The 20,792-nt window shown below is 38.2% G+C and overlaps 3 protein-coding genes across 4 annotated transcripts; 1 reads left to right on the top strand and 2 right to left on the bottom strand.

Annotated features, from left to right (window-relative positions):
* Positions 1–2,035: 2,035 nt before the first annotated feature.
* Positions 2,036–4,299, bottom strand: cabp5b (calcium binding protein 5b). The gene is made up of 6 exons (XM_056751931.1): positions 4,252–4,299; positions 4,008–4,038; positions 3,333–3,476; positions 2,959–3,068; positions 2,733–2,880; positions 2,036–2,064 (listed from the first exon to the last, which is right to left on the bottom strand). Exons 1-6 carry the CDS (start codon positions 4,297–4,299, stop codon positions 2,036–2,038), a joined length of 510 nt encoding a protein of 169 aa, XP_056607909.1.
* Positions 4,300–5,761: 1,462 nt separating this feature from the next.
* asphd1 (aspartate beta-hydroxylase domain containing 1) lies at positions 5,762–11,717 on the bottom strand. 2 transcript variants are annotated; one of them, XM_056751900.1, is made up of 6 exons: positions 11,590–11,717; positions 9,028–9,461; positions 8,527–8,733; positions 7,900–8,107; positions 7,514–7,627; positions 5,762–6,513 (listed from the first exon to the last, which is right to left on the bottom strand). In XM_056751900.1, the coding sequence occupies exons 2-6, from the start codon at positions 9,442–9,444 to the stop codon at positions 6,407–6,409; spliced, it is 1,053 nt and encodes a 350-aa protein (XP_056607878.1). In that variant the 5' UTR covers positions 9,445–9,461; positions 11,590–11,717; the 3' UTR covers positions 5,762–6,406. The 2 variants fall into 2 exon arrangements, with proteins under 2 accessions (XP_056607878.1, XP_056607877.1); XM_056751899.1 differs by lacking the exon at positions 11,590–11,717 and adding an exon at positions 9,918–10,215.
* On the top strand, positions 10,337–20,722 carry sez6l2 (seizure related 6 homolog (mouse)-like 2). Its single transcript, XM_056751860.1, has 19 exons — positions 10,337–10,751; positions 11,612–11,689; positions 11,805–11,933; positions 12,032–12,253; positions 12,418–12,554; positions 12,779–12,971; positions 13,080–13,265; positions 13,437–13,611; positions 13,801–13,964; positions 14,940–15,134; positions 15,282–15,420; positions 15,501–15,697; positions 15,776–15,970; positions 16,219–16,413; positions 16,565–16,756; positions 16,840–16,878; positions 16,981–17,098; positions 17,238–17,349; positions 19,425–20,722. The coding sequence occupies exons 2-19, from the start codon at positions 11,632–11,634 to the stop codon at positions 19,452–19,454; spliced, it is 2,676 nt and encodes an 891-aa protein (XP_056607838.1). The 5' UTR covers positions 10,337–10,751; positions 11,612–11,631; the 3' UTR covers positions 19,455–20,722.
* Positions 20,723–20,792: the final 70 nt, after the last annotated feature.

Below are 20,792 nucleotides of genomic sequence, written 5' to 3'. Positions count from 1 at the left end.
ACAGGCCAGCATTAACGCTGACATGCACTTATGTAATTTCTTGCAATATGATAATAACCTACAATATACAATAATTGAAGTGCATACTTTAAATTTTCCACAATTCACATAGACTTAAAAAGGGATCTGTGTATTATGTTTTACATTGTGACAACCACCCTAAACTGCACAAACCAGGTAATTTGTTCATTTATAACCTTACAGTTTTCAATATTTCAGCCGATAATAAATTGTAACAACACAGGATTTTTTAAGTGTAGGCTATGTTAACACAATGTTGTGTAGACATTACTGCTATCTAATCCCCATAAAAACTTTTTTTTCATTTTTTTGTAGAATCAGTTAAATCAGTTGTAGTATGCAATGAGTTGGTTTCCATTATGGCTATGGTGGCTCTAATGAGAACACTGTTTATTTACAAAAAAAAAGAAGAACGCAGTTCTTATAAAATACAATTATAAAATTTCAAAAATCTTAGGAAATGTTAAAATCCTTTGGCAAAACAATGATGCCTCAAATTCACGCAGTTGCGTGTATAAGTGCATGTCTACAGTCTGTTGGTTTGCATTTCTAGTGAAACAGCCTGGCGACAGCTGCCGGATCTCATCACTGGCGTATTGGGGGTCTTTTGGTAACATCTGCCACAGAGGATGATCTGAGCTGACCGTCTAGAAACACGGGATAAACGAATACAACTCAATATCAACAATTGTAGAGATGTCTGGACAGTGCTGTTTCAAGAAAATGCAAGATTTTATATCACGTATAACAAATAGACATATTGTTTTCAAAAATGTCAAGAGCAGTTGTTTTGTAGCAGTGGCACAAGCTTGACCTGCTGGAGAAGTGTTGAGCAGATGTGATGCAGAGTCTGTGGAAATGTGTGATCATCTGTTGATGTTAAGAAGATTAACAGATTAGAGGATTTGATATTTTCAATATTACGTTATAAAGGTTTTCACCTTAATGATATTTTCAAACCATATAATGGAACATATGAGCACCAATGATCTTTCAATATCAGGATTATCTGTCTAATAATCTCACGTAGGTCACGGATGCAGATATTTCTGTTTTTCTTTTGATGCTGTCATTTTTATTTTTGTTCACACACTTCAAAATGTTTTTAATGGGTTCCCGTTTGCAATGAATGTAAATTGAGTGACATTTAGTTTAATGAATAATATTTTAAGCGACGCACTTTATAGTTGAAATATATAATTATAGTTGATTGGGGTTTGCAGTGGTTTTAAAATTAGCTTTGGGTGTATGGTTGGCTGGATGAGAGTGAGACTCCCAGACTGGCCCAGTCTACCGACAGGATATTACAATTTTTATTTTGGACAGTATCTCATTATTTAATGTATAAAGTAAAGGAAGTCATTTTAAATTCTTCTCCATTTAATGAATAGCCAGTTAGTCAAATCTACTGTTAATGCTCTTTTAATTCGCAAATGCATGTATAAACGGACGCACGCACGCACACATTTCCACACAGATGCACTAGAGTAATTAAACTTGCATAGACTACATATTGGAGACTATAGATGGACTGTATTTTTCATTTTTCATTATGTCTGAAGAGCTGAACTAAAGCTGATATGATCAAAGTACAGCAATATCATGAATACACACTCACGCAAACACATACAAACACACACCACAAAAATGTCACAAAACAGAAGCAGCCTCTGAAACAGTTTTGATTTGGTTTTATCCCAAAAGTTGCAACGAAAGACACAATCCAATTCTCATATATGAGACATGCCTAATAAAGTATTTCATAATACTTTTGACATCATTATGCAGAGTTTATAGTATAAAGAGAAGTTAGGGTTTCAGGTACACATAACAATAAAGTAAAACAGCACTCAAAGAGTAAGCAGTAAACACAGCGTTTATAAAATATTGTTCCCATATAGACAGTTTTGCAGTCTGTAAGGTTTATTGAATATCTCTGAGGATTGTGATAGTTTTGATGGTATCTTCTCTGGTTTGACTTTGTCAAGTCCTCTTTAACAACTTGGGTATCTTCTCAATTTTTAGACATCATTTTGACAAACTCTGCAGGAGAGAGATAAAAAATCCATAATTAGAAGCATTAAACTGTGCAAACATTTTCCCAGGATGTGAGATTATCAGTATCAGATGTTTCTTAGAAACAGTGGCAACGGACACCTAAAATGCAACATTGATATCCCGGCTTTTTGTACAAAAATGTTCCAGAGTCATGGGGGATATTGTCCCAAGAACATCTTTCCCCTGGCAAAGTCAGTTCGAGCTTCCACAGCAAGTGTGTTCAAATGAGAGGTCAAGGTTACATGAGATCATGTGTGTCACATTCAAGAAAGTGGTCACACTACACTGATCTGTTGGTATAATTACTGTAATTCTTCCCCTGCCCTGAAGGAACAATCTCTAAGCTTCAGCAATTACTGAAGAAGGTCAGTTTGAATAATGCACCTTTCATGCATGTAGAAACATGCCACTGGACTGTATAACAGGGGATATAGCACTTAACAAGAGTTATTTCAATAATTGAAGATTTTTTTATTTAATTAGGCAAAAAAATCCACAATTAAATCAAAATTTATTAACATTTTAATATAATATCTTTTCATGAGAGAAAATGTCACACGCAAAATATTTTGGGGGTTACTTAATTTAATTTTAAAGGACACTATTTGCTTGTGAGTTTGTGCAATAAAAAGGTTAAATATTAAATGTTCTACCTTCAAAATCAACTGTCCCATCTCCATTGTTGTCTGCTTCTCTGACCACAGCCTCAATTTCCTTCCTGTTTCCCATTTCACCTAGTAACTTAAGCATCGCATGCTTCAGTTCTTCTATTGTGATGGAACCGTCACCATCTAAATCAAACTACACACACATTTAAAAAATAAGAAATATGGAATAGCTGTAGAATTTTGTGAACTTGTTATTAAAAGTACTATTTACCTCCTTAAATGCTTCTTTTAACTCATTCAGTCCAATCATTCCAGCTGTTTCCGCCAGCAGCTTTGGTGTCATGAGGTCAACAAAATCTTCAAAATCTACTTTTCCACCAACTGCACAACAGACACGCAGAAAGACAGAGATAAGCAAAGAATCAAGAACAAAGTAAGTGATCAAGTAAGTGGTCTGCTAAATGACTAAATGTGATCAACACATGACAAATAAAAAGATGAAATAGATTTAGATTAATCACATGGCAGCAACCAGATTGGAAAATCACAATTATGTAAAGGGTAGAACAGCTGGAGGCAAAAATACTACTCTCTATCTATATATAAGAGTGAGAGATACAGAGCAAAAGATGACAGATGTCTTACGGTTCATGTTGATGTTCTGACTAAGTTCAAGCAGTTCCATCTCAGTAGGCATGTAGCCCATTGTCCTCATCAGGTTGCCCAGATCTTTACAACTGATCAGCCCATCTTTATCCTTATCGAACTCATCAAATGCCTCCCGTAACTCTGCAGCAAACACAGAGCACACACAGAAACATTAGATTTTGACGAATACACAAAAACATAAAAATATGATAAACATAAATTATCAGGGCTGTATTGTTCCATTGCTTGGAAAAAATGGTGGGGTGCAAACATTTGTTGAAAGTCTAGATTTTTTGTTCAGTCACTGACACAAGCAAGATGCTCTGCAATGATTGAGATGGGATAACACGACTCACCATGTTTTACATGAATGTGTGAAGTCTATGCCAGCTCAATTCTGTCATTAGAGCAAAAGGGGGCATACCAAACACTGTAGGGAATTCAATATTTTTTATGTGTTCTTTTTTGCTTTATACTGCAATTTTTATGCTGATAATATAACTTACAACAGATTGTTTTACAATCTGGTTATGTAAATGACCTAGAAAAACTCTGAACTGAAGGGAAACATTTACAATAAACATTTGTTTATTCAATTAAATTGTATTTAAGATGAACATTAAAACACAAACTAGTATTTTACTTCAGATGAAGGTAAAATGCATGACTTACCGTCTATTTCCTCATCAGCCAGCGGTCGGTCCTGTAAAACGTTTACTGTTAGTTGTTGTACGTTCATCAAAGTTACACAGGCTATTCACCAGTAGTATTGAATACAGCAAAACTAAGGTAACTTTTATGTTATATCTTATGTAGGAAAGAAGCTGTTGTTATTGTCAATTGAAACCATTGAAAAACTCCTGCAAAGAATAATCTGCTAGAACTGAATGGACAGATAAAAATGATAAAAACTTACAATGGTTTTAGCTCCTCGTAGGAAAATGCACGCTGGTCCCAGACTCATTTCTGACAGCCTCTTGTGTTTCCCTTCTGTTTAAATGTGTTAAAATACAAATTAGCATTGTACAAACGAAATACTCTTAAAAATAAAAGCGCTTAATGGTTCTACAAAGCAATGCTATAAAAGAACCATTCAGTTAAAGGTTGTTCTCTTTCTTATCTTAGTATAGTCTAAACAATCTTTTTATACAGGAATTTCGCTACACAGATATTGCGGGTTCAAAAGAAAAATAAACTGACACAGCAAGTCACTGTTTATAACAGTATGTGTCTAAATATAAATGTAGCCTACATAGAATTAAAAGTAAGAAATAGAATTCAACTGTATAAAATGTGTAAACTTGTAAACTAGTCCTAAACACAAGCCCATCACTTACTTGTTTCCTTAGTTCCTCTCTGTTCTGCAGACAGGTCAAGTAAAGCACCTGTGTTCAGTTTTCTTCTGGATTGTGTGTATGTCACTCTCTCCCTCTATTCACGTTACTGTGAGGAGGAGCCAAAACAACCTTCCTCAATGTCATTCAACAGTTTCTGAATAATTCAATGAGAGAGAGAGAGAGATGGATTTTCGAAAGTTTTTGTTACAAATCGCTGATGTGTTTTAATATCTATTGTTAAAAATAATATTCACATCATACTTACAGTATATCTATTTGCCTACAAGACATGCCCTAAATTAATTTCCTGTTTATGTACTTTTACATCAATATCACGTATCTTAAAGCTTACATGTGTGTTTTGCATCGGAGGTTTATGTAACCCTCATAGAATGACATCATAATACTACTGACACATGTACATATCGCTCAGTGAGTTATGTAAATTGTTAATGCTCAGCATTTTCAACAGTGGCCAGTAATCCCAGAGCTGACCGCACTCACCACCAATACTAGTATGTCTTGTAAGATTAAGAGCCCATATTTGACAGAAGAGAGGGAGAGCCAGAGTTAGTCTGAAAAGAGGATTAGTAACAGTCAAATAGAAAACGATAAAATGATTGCCTGATTTAAAGAAGTATGTTGACAAAAACATTTGATAAACGTTGGAAAATTTGTATTTTGCATAAATGGAAGATTATTCTTTTTATTCATATTCTGTTGTGCAACAGAGAAGGCTACATAAGACTGAGGACACTGTTCAACATAACCAGTGACCTTATCATTTTCCACTAACACTCTGTAATTCTAACCCTGTACTTTAATGATGCCAGTATTATTTCTAAACACATTATCCAAACTCTCATCTCCACTGAGTCTCTTTCTCTATGTGTCTTCGACTCATGTATTTTTTATTTTACAGCGGACCCCTGGACCCCTCTAACATTCTATCCTTCTTACAGGTTTCAATGCACCATAATAAAATGGTGACAGAGGAGACCCCCCTTCCATCTAGGTCTCTATCTGGACATTGAGTGACAGCAACTGCTTGCAGGGTTTCATGTCGGTAACTCAACTGAGAATAAAGTGTTTAACTTTAAACAAATAGTTTTATTTGTAATCACATCAGTTTAGTTCATCACATTATTGATTTACACAAAAGTCATTAGATGCATTGTTGGCTACATGCATGCAAGTAGTCCGGTTTTATAAAGTATGTTGTCTTCAGTGTGTGCTTCACAGGTCTGAAAATAAATTTACATCCGATGTAATAAAACAATGTAGCGTAGGCATGAATCACACTTGTACAGTATTTACGGAGAACCATCACAGTATACATCAGAGAGGTCAGGAGAGGAGGAAGTCAGGCACAAAAATTACATAACAAGAGTGCGGGATTATTTAAAACAGGCACAAATCAGTTATATGATGTTCAAAAATTGTTGTTTGTATGACATCACAGTATCGCTGTGCTCAGAATTACAGAGCACGACGTAGTCTATAAACTATCTGATCTCTATTGTTGGTTGTAGTCTATGCTGATTAGAAATTTAGGAAACTGCTGTTGTAAATAAACGTTTGTGTTGAACAATGACACACACACTGAATATGCAGGAATGACTGGCACATGTTCACAGTGTGTCCTTTAACTAAAGAAATCTTTAATAAATAACATTTCGGCCTTTCACCATGGGGGGTTTGACTGGTACATCCTGGGAAATTAAGTTGGAACTACTACTCAGGGGCGAAGATGTAGTCCAGGGCCTGTCTCTCTGCTGCAGCCACATTAGGATGCCAGAGATCCACGCTGAAGATGACCCTGGGACCGTCTTCAGCTCCCCCTAGTCGACAGACACGTACATACGTTGGTTACATAAACATCTCTGGAAAAAATAGTTTTTTTTAATTTACTATAGTATTATGTAAAGGTAAAATAGTATCTGTTTTTCAATTTTGTGACCATGTTTTTCCCAAATTGCAGAAAAATTGGGAAACTGGTTAAAATAATAAAAAAGTTCTTTTGGAAATTTGGATTGGGCACATTATTACAACAGAGCTGTATTTCATTTCTTGGCTTATGATCAAATCAGAGATATTCTTTGACATACATACAGTATTTATAAAGCTTCCTGTAGCTCAGTGGTTAGAAAATGGCGCTAGTATCACTAAGGTCATGGGTCTGATCTCAGGGATGGCACATGATCAGAAACAAATGGTATAATGCAATGTAAGTCGCTTTGGATAAAAGCATCTGGCAAATGCATAAATGTAAATTTACATTTAGTCATTTAGCCGTGTCTTTAGTTGATTTTTTTAAGAATTTCTTTTACTTTGTGATTCTTAGTGAATGTTAAACCCAAAATGAAAATTCTGTCTTCATGTACTCACTCTCATGTTTTTCCAAATCTGTATAAATTTCTTTGTGTTGATGAACACAAAGATAGATATTAAGAAGAATGCTTGTAACCCAACAGATCTTGGTCTCCATTGACTACCATAGTAGGAACATTTTCTGTTGAACACAAAGGAAGATGTTTTGAAGAATGTAGGAAATAAAACAGTTCTTGGGTACTTTTTTTGAATACTACTGTAATCTACAATGGTGGCCAAGAACTGTTTGGTTACAAGCATTCTTCCAAATATCTTTCTCTGTGTTCATCAGAAAGAAATTCATACAGCTTTGGCACTACTATAGAGAGAGTAAATGATGAAAGAATGTTTATTTTTGGGTGATCTAGCCCTTTAAATCTAGTGTCAGATAGTTATAGAATTCATTCTGTATTTAAGTGTCATTTAGAATTATTGTAAACTATAAAGGTTTGGGCAGTGTAGCTTTCTAACCATTGTGTGAGACAGTGTGCAGGAAGGAGTCATCTACTAGGAGGCAGTGTCCCTCTGACCAGCACTGTGGTTCACCACCCACAACCAGCTCACATTGAGCAGGTGTTTGAAGACCTAAAGAAGAGATAATCAGAGTGAAACCATAACCACATTTCCAAGACATAAATGAAAACAATCGAGAAAAAGCTATGAATGATCAACCTGTGTCTGGCATTGTAATGCCTCAGGTATAGATTTAATATAAATAAATTTGATGATTATAGTAACAACCTGATCAGCACATAGAGATTTTATGACCACCTCAACATCAGGCACTACTTGCAGGCAGTCATATTTTTCACAGAAATAGATCATGACATTTTATTACAACAGAATCGGTCATGTACCAAGCTGGCAGCGTAGACGGGTGTTTGTAGGACCGTAGGACCCTCCCAGTGTGGTTCCAGGGCCCAGGAGCCAGAACCCAGCAGACCCCAGAGAGTTACTACTGATGAAGGTTCTGAGAGACAGGAGGGTTCGATATGTACACGGACATGCACGGCAGTTACCGGCCACACACCCCCCAGCATTATAGAGAGGGAACACAGCCTGGCCCTAAGAGATAAACAAATGACAGATGCAGATATCGTGTCTTCAGACATGAGTGTATAACTGCTGAAAATCTTTTTGTATTAATGCAATTATTGCATTCTTATATATCGATTATGTGTGAAGGTTATGAGCAGGATGGCAATAGATCCCAAACAGTGGTGCAGTAAAAATATTGATTTAAGTATTTTATGGAGAGAATGAGCAAGACAGACAGATAATGTGAAAGACTCTCGGCTAGATGTGAGTGCAAGAAAAATGATGCAGAGGTGATAAAAATGGTGTCTTTTAAAGGAACAACTCACCCAAAAATGAGAATTTTGACATTTAAATTAATTTCCTAACACATGTACTGGTTATGACAGTGGTTTGTGATCATGTTTGTATACAAGCTCATTTCTTTTCAATCGTCAACATTTAGTTACTTTTGGTCCTTGGTAGGTCCACCCAAACTTTGTATCAATTCCCCTCTGGTAGACCGCCTGGAACTCAGCAAGGATTATGGGATAACTGGCCTCCAGAACCTCAATGTCATGACGATGAGCATCCCTGGGAAAGAAAGGGATGCTGGGAACATCTGGGAGGTAGAAGAGATGAGGCTTCTGAATGGACGGCCGTTCTGTGATTTTAGCCTAGATAGCAATGAGACCAATGATGGTTTTTATTTTAAAATACAAATTGTATGCAGGTAGAGGACACAAAAGAAGATATTTTGTAGAATGTTGTTGTGTTCATACAAAAGAAGTGATTGGGGGCCAGTGACCAAACAATTTGGGGCTCCATTGACCTCCATTGTATAGACACAATAACACTGAAAAATATCTTATTTTGTGCTCCATTGAGGAATGACTCATATACAATTTCTAAAATAACATGAGCGTGAGTTAATGATGACATAAAAGAGCCATCAATTTCCAAACTCTGACCTGATTACGCAGACCCTTGTGAATGCGACCCATTCCGGCCCAACTGTAACGTTTTGCGTACTCTTGAAGGGCTCTGTACAACTTCTTGCTTTCTGCGGCGACTTCAGTCGGGAAAGGGGCATGGCTCAACACAGGTGTCAGGTAGCTCTCGGGCCCCTCCTCTTCCTCCCCCGTTTCCATGCCGATCGCCGCGGATGTTTTAGGTGCAGAGTGCCCGGGGTCAACAGGCAATCGGCTGGATGACCGTGAGAACGAGGAGCTGGTTTTGTGGAGTCCAGAATGAGACGGTGGGTCAGAACCAACACGGTAGCAGTACCATAAAAAGAGGAGAAGGACGGTCCAGAGCAGCCCACTTAGGGGGGGACCACCCAACAGTGCGCATGGGGGAAGAGGCACTAAGTCCAGAGACCAGGACATAATGCTGAGAGAGTGAGCTTTAGAGAGATAGAGAATGCAAGCATTACATTTTCATTACCAGGATATTGATGCAAACGCATTTCTCATGAGCAGGCTCCAGCAGACGCCTGTTTGTCTTCTTTATGCTATGAACTGAATGACCAGCACTTGTTACATGAAAGGCCTACTTCTTCAGACTACAAATCAATACATACACTTTGACTTATTAGCATTCCTTAGCGGAAATACAATTCAGCTGAGCACAACATTCACAGTGACAATTTCTGGATCCAAAGGCTTCCCTACACGCAAAATGTATCTCCTGCACTATTGCATAATGATTCCTACTGCAGTCAGTGTATATGTTCGCTTACATTCGACGTACTCACGTAGCATGCAACAAGGATTTCCGGGAAGAGAGTGGGGACGGATTTGGGTCGAATACTACAAGTAAACATTCAAACCATTACGTAACGCAAAGCTTGTGTACTCACCAGTTTTCCACACCTTACTCAATCTCTCGTTCCCCCTTAGCTCAATACACGTCTGTCGATGTTATTTCCAGTCTGCAGCCCTCAGTGGATTCCGCATTCACTTCCGTAAATACGGATGAACGACTATTCTTTTACGGAACATATCAAACATATTTTATTACCTTTGTTCACGTACTGACGCATTTACATTTTCAAGTCACTCTTTTCTAAATAGTTAAGCCTTCATTGGAATCTGTTTCAATCGAGATCCTCGGGACACGCGGGGCAAGTTTCAGCACCGAGGTGCTGGACAGCTCCTATGCAGAGCGTCATCTCTGTCATAGCGCAGTTCGACCATGGGACGGCGCTACGCATATGAACACAAAATATCCTCAAACCAACCAAACACATTGACAGTCAACGCGTCAACCAAACGGGTAGCAACAACCATCTTTGCCAGTTTCACTCACCTGCGAGCCCGCCTCAGGCCTAGACGGACAGAAATAACGCATGAAAATAATACAGAGCTAAGAACGCATGAAAACGAATTGTTTTCCGTGCATTGGAAGGTGTATTGTGTTTTGTGGGGTTTAACGTTAAATGGAAAACGCATAGTTGATGCTGACGAGGGCGGGAGCGTGCAAATGATTATTTAAAAGGCGTTTGACGCGCTACGCCAGTTGTGATATTTTGGAGGGGGTTGGAGGAGCGAGAGACGGAGGATCGCGCTAGAAACGCAGCAACGAGCAGCGGTGCTCAGGAGGAAAAAAAAACACACGAAATATCTACAGGATTACAAGAGGAAGACCACAGGATTTGTTTTTACGAATACAAAGTAGAGACTGCGTATTGCGGGTGCGTATATTTATGTTTCTCTCCGTCGGTGGTGTTTGCGCGTCCGTTACATCAAGCGACAGTCACATGCGTAATGGTGATATAAACGCATTGGTAAAATCAATGTGAACCTTTTCTATTTAACAAGCATTGGTCTTAGTCAGAAAGATGTATGTTTATCTAGTCTAGACGGTTCTCTAATGCGTTTTGGGGGGGATTGGGCGTCTTGCGTCATAGGCAAGGATGAGAGATGTTTTTGAAGCAGACCAGGGGAAGACGATGTGAATATATTATCAGACATCCAAACGTTCAGCCCGCAGTGTCAGCAACAGCATCTTCCCGCATGTTTCATATCTGCATCTATAGATCCACATTCAGTATGTTTTTTTAATATTCTGCTTACAGCTGTTAACAGTTATATTATGAAGCTGTTTGATCAGCATTGGAGTGTGCGATAAATACTAATCGAGGCGACTGGGCCACTGGCAACCAAGACCTGCTCTTGGTTACCTGGGTCTTGTGATAGTGGTGACATCATTTATGGGTGGGCACGGCAGGGATCATATGTCTCGTGCACTGTCAGGCCCCCAAGGCCACGCAGGGACAATACGAAAAAATGTAAAGCAAACGAACCAAAGACTCTGTGAGAATGTTTTGCAGGATGACACATTTTAGCAATTTAGCAAAACTAAACAATACTTACAAGAGGTCGTACAATTGTGCAAGAAATTTAGGAGCAAATAATAATACATAAATAATAACTGCAGTCATAAACAAATTAATTTCATCTTTAGGATTCCTTTGCCATGCTGTCTTGATATTTAGCTTTTTTAATTATTCTCTTTATTAATTCATTTACCTGTGTGTTTGCTTGCATCTAGGTTGTCCTCCCATATTAAAAATGGTGTCCACAGTTTATGCTGTGACACTGTATGTCACACTGCTGCATCTGGCCTCAGGTAATGTGCACAAACATGTGTGGAGTCATTAACTCTTCAAGCCAAGTGAATGCACACATTAGATGTTTTCTAAAAAACAGAAAGAAACAAAGCTTGACAAATTTCTTGATTTCAGGTGCATCCTTAGGGACATCAGACTCTGAAGATCTAGTCACCGTGACCTCTAGCCCTCGCCCCTTGGGAGAACTCATCCATGCTGCACTTATGAGTAAGGACTACCTTGGCAACACACCTGGTAACAGAGGTTAGTTTTTTTTGAAGATTACCTGAGCTACCTATTGAACTCAGTTTATTATGGAAGGAAACATCTATATTGAGCGATCTTTTGATCTAAACCTACAGGTACAACAACCAACCCGACCCAGGCTGTTCCTTCCATCAGAGAAGCAGACGTCACTTCGACAATGATGTCACCGGGTATCCTCACTACAGCTGTGACCTCGTCGGTCGCACCTCAAGCTGCCCAATCAGGTTTTGGGAGTGGCGTGACATCGCCACCTGCAGAAGAAGAGACCACAACCACTCTAATTACGACAACAACAATAACGACAGTGCACACACCGGGTATCATAATCAAAAGCATTTTTTAAATTTATCAATAATATATTGTTTGCTGATCTATCTTGTTGCCAAAATACACTTTAGTTAAGATATTGCATTAAAACAATCACATGCAATTTGGAAATGTGAGAACAATTCTGAATGAAAAATGTACTCTTTCTCTCCAGTGCAATGTAACGCAAGTCTGTCAGGAATGGAGGGAATAGTTGAGTCCCCTGATTCACCCTCTTCCTCATCTATATTCTCGCCCTTAGAATGCACCTACAGCATCACAGTTTATCCTGGATATGGTGTTGAGATACAGGTATGGCAGCCTCACCGTTACCAAGGTTTTCACTGTAACTCAAATAGCCTCTTTGTAGGTAACCATGGTTACTGGCTGCTAACAAATATTTGGTTCAGATCAGCTTGTTGGCATTTGCATGGGACGATGACACTCTAATGATTTCTCAAATCTTTGCCTTTGATACAATCGTAGTGAAAATCATCCTTAGCTGCTGTCATGGTAACACAACCTATCTGTCTCAGGTGAACAAAGTGAACTTGTCCAAGGAGGAATCGCTTACCATTCTGGAGCTGGGTGGGCCGGTACCAGGGATTTTGGCCAACGAGACGCTAATGAGCGAAGGTCAGGTGATCCGTAGCTCAACCAATCAGGTGCAGATTCACTACAGGAGCCTGAAACAAGCCAATCATGGTGTCTTCAGCTTTCACTATCAAGGTATCAGGTTCTACTGAAAGTTTACAATATTTTGTGTGTTAAGAGGATTCAATAAATAATATAGATAAAAAATATATAATAGTAACGCTTTTTGTTTTCACAATCCAGCATTCCTTCTGTCCTGCTCATTCCCACTTTCCCCTGAGGGCGGTGGAGTGACCGTGACAGATATTCACCCTGGTGGTCAAGCTCACTTTCATTGTGATCCTGGGTTTGAGGTCAGAGGTCATGAGGTCGCAACCTGTTTAAACTCCACTCGACCCAAATGGAGCACCACTGAACCTCAGTGTGTGGGTAGGTTGCACTATTTTCATTTGTTTAGTTTCTCTTCCCCACTTCATTTTGGTTACTTGGGGTTACATGCTTAAGTACTAATGGCAAAATGCTACAAAGTGCTACTTCTAGTATATACAATTGTGAAATTATTGCCACTGTGTAAGCATCTGTGCATGCTTTATTTTTAAGCTGTATCTTGTGGAGGATGGATCAGAAATGCCACTGTGGGCCGTATACTCTCTCCGACTCTCCCCTCTGCAAGTAACCATAGCAACCTGAGCTGCCATTGGCTGCTGGAGGCCAAGGAGGGACACAGGCTCCACCTTCACTTTGAGAGGGTGGCTCTTGATGAAGACAATGATAAGTAAGTAGCCAGTCACTGTAATTTTCAGTCAGTCAAGCAACTTTGAAACTGTAGTTAAGTCAAGGAAGAAGTGGTTTCTCTAAACTTTTCCACGAGCAACCTTGACACGTGCCATCTATCTTGAGTTTTCTAGAATCACTCTGTTCTCTAAATGTCACTGTGTTCTCCGTAAACCCTCTCCTTTCTTAGATTGATTGTGCGCAGTGGGAATAGCTCTACAGCTCCTCTTCTGTTCGACTCGGATCTGGATGACGTTCCAGAACGAGGAATCGTGAGCGAGGGAAATTCTCTCTTTGTGGAACTCACTGCAGACTCTTCATCGATTCCTCTGCTGCTGGCGCTCCGCTATGAGGGTGAGGCGCTAAAGGGGAGAAAGAGAGTGAAAGTCTGTATGTGCATTAGAGAGGAAAAGATTTGATAAGAAATATGGACACGAGAGAGATTTTAGTTCTTATATATTATGTAGCTGTCGCAGGTGTGCCGTGCCCACATGCACATTGTACACAAACTGGAAAGTTCTTTCACAGTCTGGCAATCTCTTTGGATGACTTTACCTCTGGGAGTTACAGGGCTCACAACGTTTTTTTATTGGTCATATTTTTAAGGTAGGCTACTGTGTTAATAAAATTATTTCTGGGGATGAAAATCTGTAAATTGAATTTATGTATCAGTGAAAAAGATTATTGATATCGAATGCAGAGATTTATTGAAGCACATAATGAAGTTAAAGGGATAGTATACACAAAAATGAACATAAATGAACATACTTTACATTTAATGAACCTCATTTCAATCCAGACCTATGACCATTTCGTTCCTATATAAAGAATGCATTTTGACTGTATTTTGAAGAACATTGGTAACCAAACAGCATTGAAACCCTTGACATTGTATGGACACAAAAAACATTTATAAAAATACATTTATTAAAATATCTTCTTTAGGATCATATAGGTTTATAAGGGCATGATGTAAATAAAGTAAGACCTTTCATATTTGCATGAACAATCCTTTTACCTAGATAACCACATAGAAAACAGTATACTTCTTTGTTTCTTGGTTATGGCAGTTAAACAAGTCTTTGCTTGTACTAATAGTCAGAATGTCTAAACAATTTCTAAATACAATGCCAGTGTTTAAATGATGCCCTTAAGTGAAAAGTTCTGGCCAAACAAGATCATTTTGGCCGCTACTTCATCCGACTATTTTCAACACTACTCACACTTTTATTATTAAAAACGTTTCATATAAAGCTTTTTACAATTTCCTTCATCCTTCATCCTTACTCTATTACATTCTAATGTTTCTTAACTGTCTTTCTCTGCCAGCCTACGATGGGGAACACTGTTATGAACCATACCTGCCTCACGGGAATTTCAGCAGCAGTGACATCACCTTCCCGTTGGGTACCGTAGTAACCTTCTCATGCTCTCCTGGTTTCGTCATGGAACAGGGCTCAGGAGTTATGGAGTGTGTTGACCCCAGTGAACCTCACTGGAATGAGAGCGAGCCTGTCTGCAAAGGTATTACGTCAAATATCTATCTATCAGTTCATCATTGCAACACTCCATGAGACGTGCATTGTTTTTACAATTGTATTCATAGTTAATAGTAGATACAAACACATTCGAATGCTGTTTCACTATGTTGTTTACTCTTTATTTGCTTAGCTTTGTGTGGTGGGGATCTGACAGACTCAGTGGGAACAGTGCTGTCACCTGATTGGCCACAGAGCTACTCTAAAGGCCAGGACTGTTTGTGGCAGATACACGTCAACGAGGACAAGCGCATCGAATTGGATGTCCAAATGTAGGTGTTAGTGTTTGTATTTACATGTTTGAGACTATAGAGACTAAACCTGACCTTCACTTCCTGTCTTGTCCATGCAGATTGAACATCCGCCATAATGACGTTCTAACTATATTTGATGGACATGACCTGATGTCACATGTGATTGGACAATACCTGGGCTCAAGAGAGAGGTTCAGGGTTGTATCTGGGGGTTCAGAGGTCACCATTCAGTTTCAGAGCGATCCAGACGACTCCACATTTATCCTCAGCCAGGGCTTCCTGATTCACTACAGAGGTAAAGAGATATCAAAGCAGCAGTAGTTGTGCAGTTTATGTAGTTTGTGTTGTCACTTCCTTTCATTTTTTTATGCAGAGGTGGAGCCTAATGACACGTGCCCTGTCCTTCCACCAATCGAGTTCGGCTGGAGCAGCTCCTCCCACCCGTCCCTGGTGAGGGGCAGTGTGCTGACCTATCAGTGTCAGCCTGGCTATGACATTGTGGGCTCTGACATCATCACCTGCCAATGGGATCTCTCCTGGAGCAACAACCCGCCCACCTGTGTGAGAAGTGAGATGAGTTATATTAATATATTAGTATTATTTTATAATAAAAATATACACATATTTAGTAAACACAAATAATTATGTTTCGTAACATATAAATATACAACAATACAAAAAATAATTAAAAAGTATTGTGATATTGTGTATAATGTTTACTTATAAAAAATAAATATTTCAGTTCACTGTTTGCACATATGGATGATTTATTGATTCATTGTTTGATATTCTGTGTTCCTTTTTATCCTTCTTTAGTTCAGCAGTGTCCTGATCCAGGTGAGGTGGTGAACGGAGCACGTTCAGTACATCCCGAGTCTGGTTTTACTGTGGGAACTGTGGTACGCTTCACATGTAACCAGGGTTATCAGTTGGAGGGTCCGAGTCAGATCTCATGCCACGGCAGGGACACTGGCATGCCCAAATGGAGCGACCGTAGCCCCAAGTGTGTCTGTGAGTATGTGTGATATGTGCATGATGTGTTTGATAAATTAACATCACATCTAATTTTTACTTTATACATTCACATTCGAAAGGGATCATAAAGCCTAAACATGGAACGTAACCTGTGTATTGTCTGTTTTGTGGATTTATTAATAAACAGTAAAATATGATCCATGCCCAAATCCGGGGGTACCTGACAATGGCTACCAAACGCTATATAAGCACAGTTACCAGGCAGGCGAGACTCTACGTTTCTTTTGCTATGAGGGCTATGAACTCATTGGGGAAGTCATCATTAACTGTGTCCCTGGACACCCATCTCAATGGAACAGCCCACCACCCTTCTGTAAAGGTACGAGGAAATCAACTAGTCCACTAAATAGAGATTTTCTGTCCCTCTTAAGAGTCAAAATCCTTGTTTTATATTGTTTGCAGTGGCCTATGAAGGGCTACTGGATGATCACAAATTGGAGGGTAATGATGAACATCATAGCATCAATACTATTCACATTTGTGTGATTATACAACCCAGTGTGTTACTAATGATTCCTACATTTTATTTTATCCTGTATTTAGTTTCTCAGTCATTAGAGGCGTCCCACCAAATGCTGAGTGAGAACATTGCATTGGCTATTATTCTGCCAATCTTATTGGTTATCCTACTCATTGGTGGAATTTATATGTACTACACCAAGTAAGTTTGAGATTTTAATAAAGCAAAACAAATTTTGAACATCTTTTGGCTGATAACTTTAAGATTTGGTTATTTTCACTGATCATTGTCAATCTCAGCTGCTCTTTGGTTTGCTCACACATGCTCCTGTCTCTCTCAGTGTGTGTAGGTGGCAGTGGAAACCACTGTTCTGGAAGTCTCTTTCTCACACCCACACTTACAGTCCCATAACAGTGGAATCTGACTTCAACAACCCACTCTATGAGGCAGGGGTAAGAAGAATATATATTTGTTCGGGGTTTGTAACTAAGCACCTACTCTGATTTCCTGTTTGAGGAATTCAGATTACTTATGGCTAGAATTTAGCAAAACACATTCCAGTGACTCACTGGTTACAGTACAGAAGAATATTGCCTTACGTCTGCATGCTAAGACTTTGCTAAAGAGATTTATTTGTCTTGTACAGTTACAACAAATTAATAGTCTTTTATTAAATATAAGTTAGGGGAAAATGGACAGCCAGAACATTTGACCACCAATGTAATTTGTCCTGGTAGTCAATGGTGTTGAAGAACTTTTCGGTTACAAGCATTCCTTCAAATATCTTTCTTAGTTCAACCAAACAAATACATTTATAAAGGTTTGGAACAACTAGAGAGTGAGTAATTCATGACAGAATTTTATTTTTTGGGTGAACTATCCGTTAAGTCTTCAAAAAAGACAAAAGTTAAAAAAAGACAAACGTGCAATTTGGTTAAATTATTTGTAAATATAAATCCATGTTTGTTATTAATTAGGCACATTTATATTGAGTTCATTTGTAACATTTTTTTTATGTAATTGTAATTATTTGTTAAACTGGCCCAGATGACCCTGTGTTCATAGTTTAAGGCAATTTTTATAAGGGAATAATATAGACAGTTTCTTCGGACGCATGCGTCTGGCCAGATGCTAACTTCTGGTCTTTGTTTGTTGATCGGTCTGGCTTGTGGCTAATAATATAACAATTTATATTTTATATTGAAATTTTATTGTTTATAAATTTGAATAAACAAACAATTTAAATGGGACGTGTGACCATGTCGTTGTAACCCTACACTCTTGACAGAGGAACGATGCCACAACCGGATAGCAATGTAAAAATGTTTAATCTAAAAACAAGGCAAAATCCAAAAGTTTAGTCCAGGGTGTAACAGATGACATCAAAAAACACAAACACAAACACAAACATGATACAATGATACAATGATACAATGATACAATGATACAATGATACAATGATACAATGATACAATGATACAATGATACAATGATACAATGATACAATGATACAATGATACAATGATACAATGATACAATGAGTCGAGACTAGACGGTATAACATACAACTAGGCCTGACAAAGAACACAAGACAAGGATGGGTATATGTATAGTCCAGGTGATGAAGTTCAGGTGAGGGTGCAATCATGACGGGTCCAAAGGATGATGGGTAATGTAGTTCGGTAATGTCAAAAATCCAGGGAAAGAGAATGGGTACATCTGTGAAGTGGCAATGATGGCAATGTCTGATTGTTACAGTCATATTTCAGTATAGCCAAGTAAAGGTTCTTCTACTGCTAACGCAAAATAATACTGGCTAGACCATCTTTTAACTAGATAGCTAATGTAATTTACTTGTTTTTTTGCTTGTTTTTAGAAATAATCTACAGGGACTCTATTCTTTTTTTTACCGGAAGTTGAGTTCGGGTCATAAAAGCCAGCATGCGCAGTTACGTTTATTTATGTTATTGCTTGTAAATTGCCCAAACCTTGGAGGTGTGGAATGTGGCGATGTCCAATCAGAATCAAGTATTCAAGAGCACCGTTTAATAATGCAAATGTCCTTCTGAAGCCTCGGAGGTCCAATTTTAAGTTTTTTTAGGAACTGGAAAAACCAAAGTACTTTTTAAATAGGACAAACATAAAGGGAGACTAATAGTTATGATTTATGGCAGATAATAAAAACCACGAAATATGAAGATACATGGTTTCAGAAGGACATCATCGATGTTATATTGGAGTTATATTTTTTATTTCATATGATATTGTTATTTAATAAGATATTGTCCCTTTATAGTTTAACTGTAGAAATCTACTTTTGGTAAGTAGCTTACAAACTACTTTTTCAAGACAGTAGCTTGACTGTAGGCATTCCACTTTGACTTGCAGTAGCTTTTATTTGACACATTGAAGAATAAAAGTATCTTCCCCAACACTGCTAGGGCTTTGATGATCCAAACTAGTCAAATTTTCCTTCATGATGTCAGTAAAGCACACATGCATTGGATTTTCCTCTCTTTCCCTGCAGGACACACGAGAGTATGAGGTGTCCATCTGAGACGACTTCAAATGAATCCAAATTGTGGGTGAATGGAAAGAAGATGAAGGAATACTGTTATTTTTCTCTCCGCAAGATATTAATTGGTTTTATTATATTAATTCTACGACATCAATCTCACTTTACACAGTCTCTCTCGTGATCTCTCTCTATATCAAATCACAAACGTATGTATGTAACAAACAGTATGTGTGCCTGTGAAATTACTTTTGGAAAGTACATTTTTGCAAGTACATACAACTGCATGCTTTGCGTGCATGTGTGTCTGTAAATATAAAGAAACAGTACAGTCCGGCATGATTTCTAACAGCAGGTTTGGTGCCTTAAAGACTGTAAAATAGTAAAGGAGTAACTGAGAGAAACTGAAAGAATGCAGGATTCATAGACTGAGAGAGAGAGACGTCCCTCCTGGAAAAACCATCTTAGAATTTTCAAGACAGTTTATGCTGGCTTGGTGGTGGTCCACTCTAACAAGATCTTTCTGGTTAATAAAAAAGCTTGGTGGGAGAACCAACACACCAGCATTACACATAGTTGCCCAGCATCTAAACGACGGGATATTCTGGTCAACAGTCAAGCTGGTCTTTACAGAAGGGGTGAGACAAGTACACAAAACTATATAATCTAAAGTACAAAAACCATACGTTCACATGTTTGTATACAGACACATGCCCACACATTCACACATACATGACAAGAACATATTGAATGTAAATATTTTGATCCAATATGGAGGCTTCTGTATACACAACTGATTCAGTGCCAAAATTCCATCCCATAATGTGACTTCACTGGTTGCCATAGTACTTCACAATTTTATGTAATAATGAGGACAATGCCAGCATTTCATATTGTTCTTTGCTGTTTCTTAGAATCTCTTTCTGCTTGATGTTGAATGACCATGTTTCAGAGGAACTGAATGTCCTCTCGCTTATGGCACGCGACGATTGTACATTTTACCGCTTCAAGCTTAGAATTCACGATCAATTATACTTACTGTCATTGTTATCACAGTTGATGTTGTTGCATATGCACTATGTTGAGAAAATATATACTGAAAAACTGCTTGCTGTGATGCAGTAATCTAATTGAAATGCTTTTTATAAAGTGCATTTTTTATTATTTATCTCATGGTTTCTTGTTAATATGCAGTGAGTTTTGTCTTTTCCACTGTGCCATTACCAGGGCCCGTGTTGTGGGCTTTGTAACATTATAGTATTACTTGATTGTTATTTATTTATCAACATAATAAACTTGTCATGAAGACATTTATTTGTTTGCTGAGATTGACGATTAAATAAAAGTCTCTGTTGGATGGTGAAAATATTTTTCCATATA

This window comes from Triplophysa dalaica, chromosome 7 (genome assembly GCF_015846415.1).
Source record: "Triplophysa dalaica isolate WHDGS20190420 chromosome 7, ASM1584641v1, whole genome shotgun sequence".
In the NCBI taxonomy this organism is placed as follows: Eukaryota; Metazoa; Chordata; class Actinopteri; order Cypriniformes; family Nemacheilidae; genus Triplophysa; species Triplophysa dalaica.
The sequence above is the reverse complement of the archived record's forward strand: the minus strand, read 5'-3'. Positions and strand labels throughout refer to the sequence as shown.

Bases quoted from the DNA above. Each gene is read 5' to 3' on its own strand.
- cabp5b (XM_056751931.1), bottom strand. From the start codon at position 4,299: ATGAGTCTGGGACCAGCGTGCATTTTCCTACGAGGAGCTAAAACCATT. The intron at 4,039-4,251 runs GTAAGTTTTTAT...AACGTTTTACAG, and splicing joins TACGAGGAGCTAAAACCATT to GACCGACCGCTGGCTGATGA. The intron at 3,477-4,007 runs GTAAGTCATGCA...TGTTTGCTGCAG, and splicing joins GGCTGATGAGGAAATAGACG to AGTTACGGGAGGCATTTGAT.
- asphd1 (XM_056751900.1), bottom strand. From the start codon at position 9,444: ATGTCCTGGTCTCTGGACTTAGTGCCTCTTCCCCCATGCGCACTGTTG. The intron at 7,628-7,899 runs GTACATGACCGA...TCTCTTCTTTAG, and splicing joins CCGTCTACGCTGCCAGCTTG to GTCTTCAAACACCTGCTCAA. The intron at 6,514-7,513 runs GTTAGAAAGCTA...TCTGTCGACTAG, and splicing joins GCACACTGTCTCACACAATG to GGGGAGCTGAAGACGGTCCC.
- sez6l2 (XM_056751860.1), top strand. From the start codon at position 11,632: ATGGTGTCCACAGTTTATGCTGTGACACTGTATGTCACACTGCTGCAT. The intron at 11,934-12,031 runs GTTAGTTTTTTT...CTAAACCTACAG, and splicing joins CAACACACCTGGTAACAGAG to GTACAACAACCAACCCGACC. The intron at 15,421-15,500 runs GTAGGTGTTAGT...TTGTCCATGCAG, and splicing joins ATCGAATTGGATGTCCAAAT to ATTGAACATCCGCCATAATG.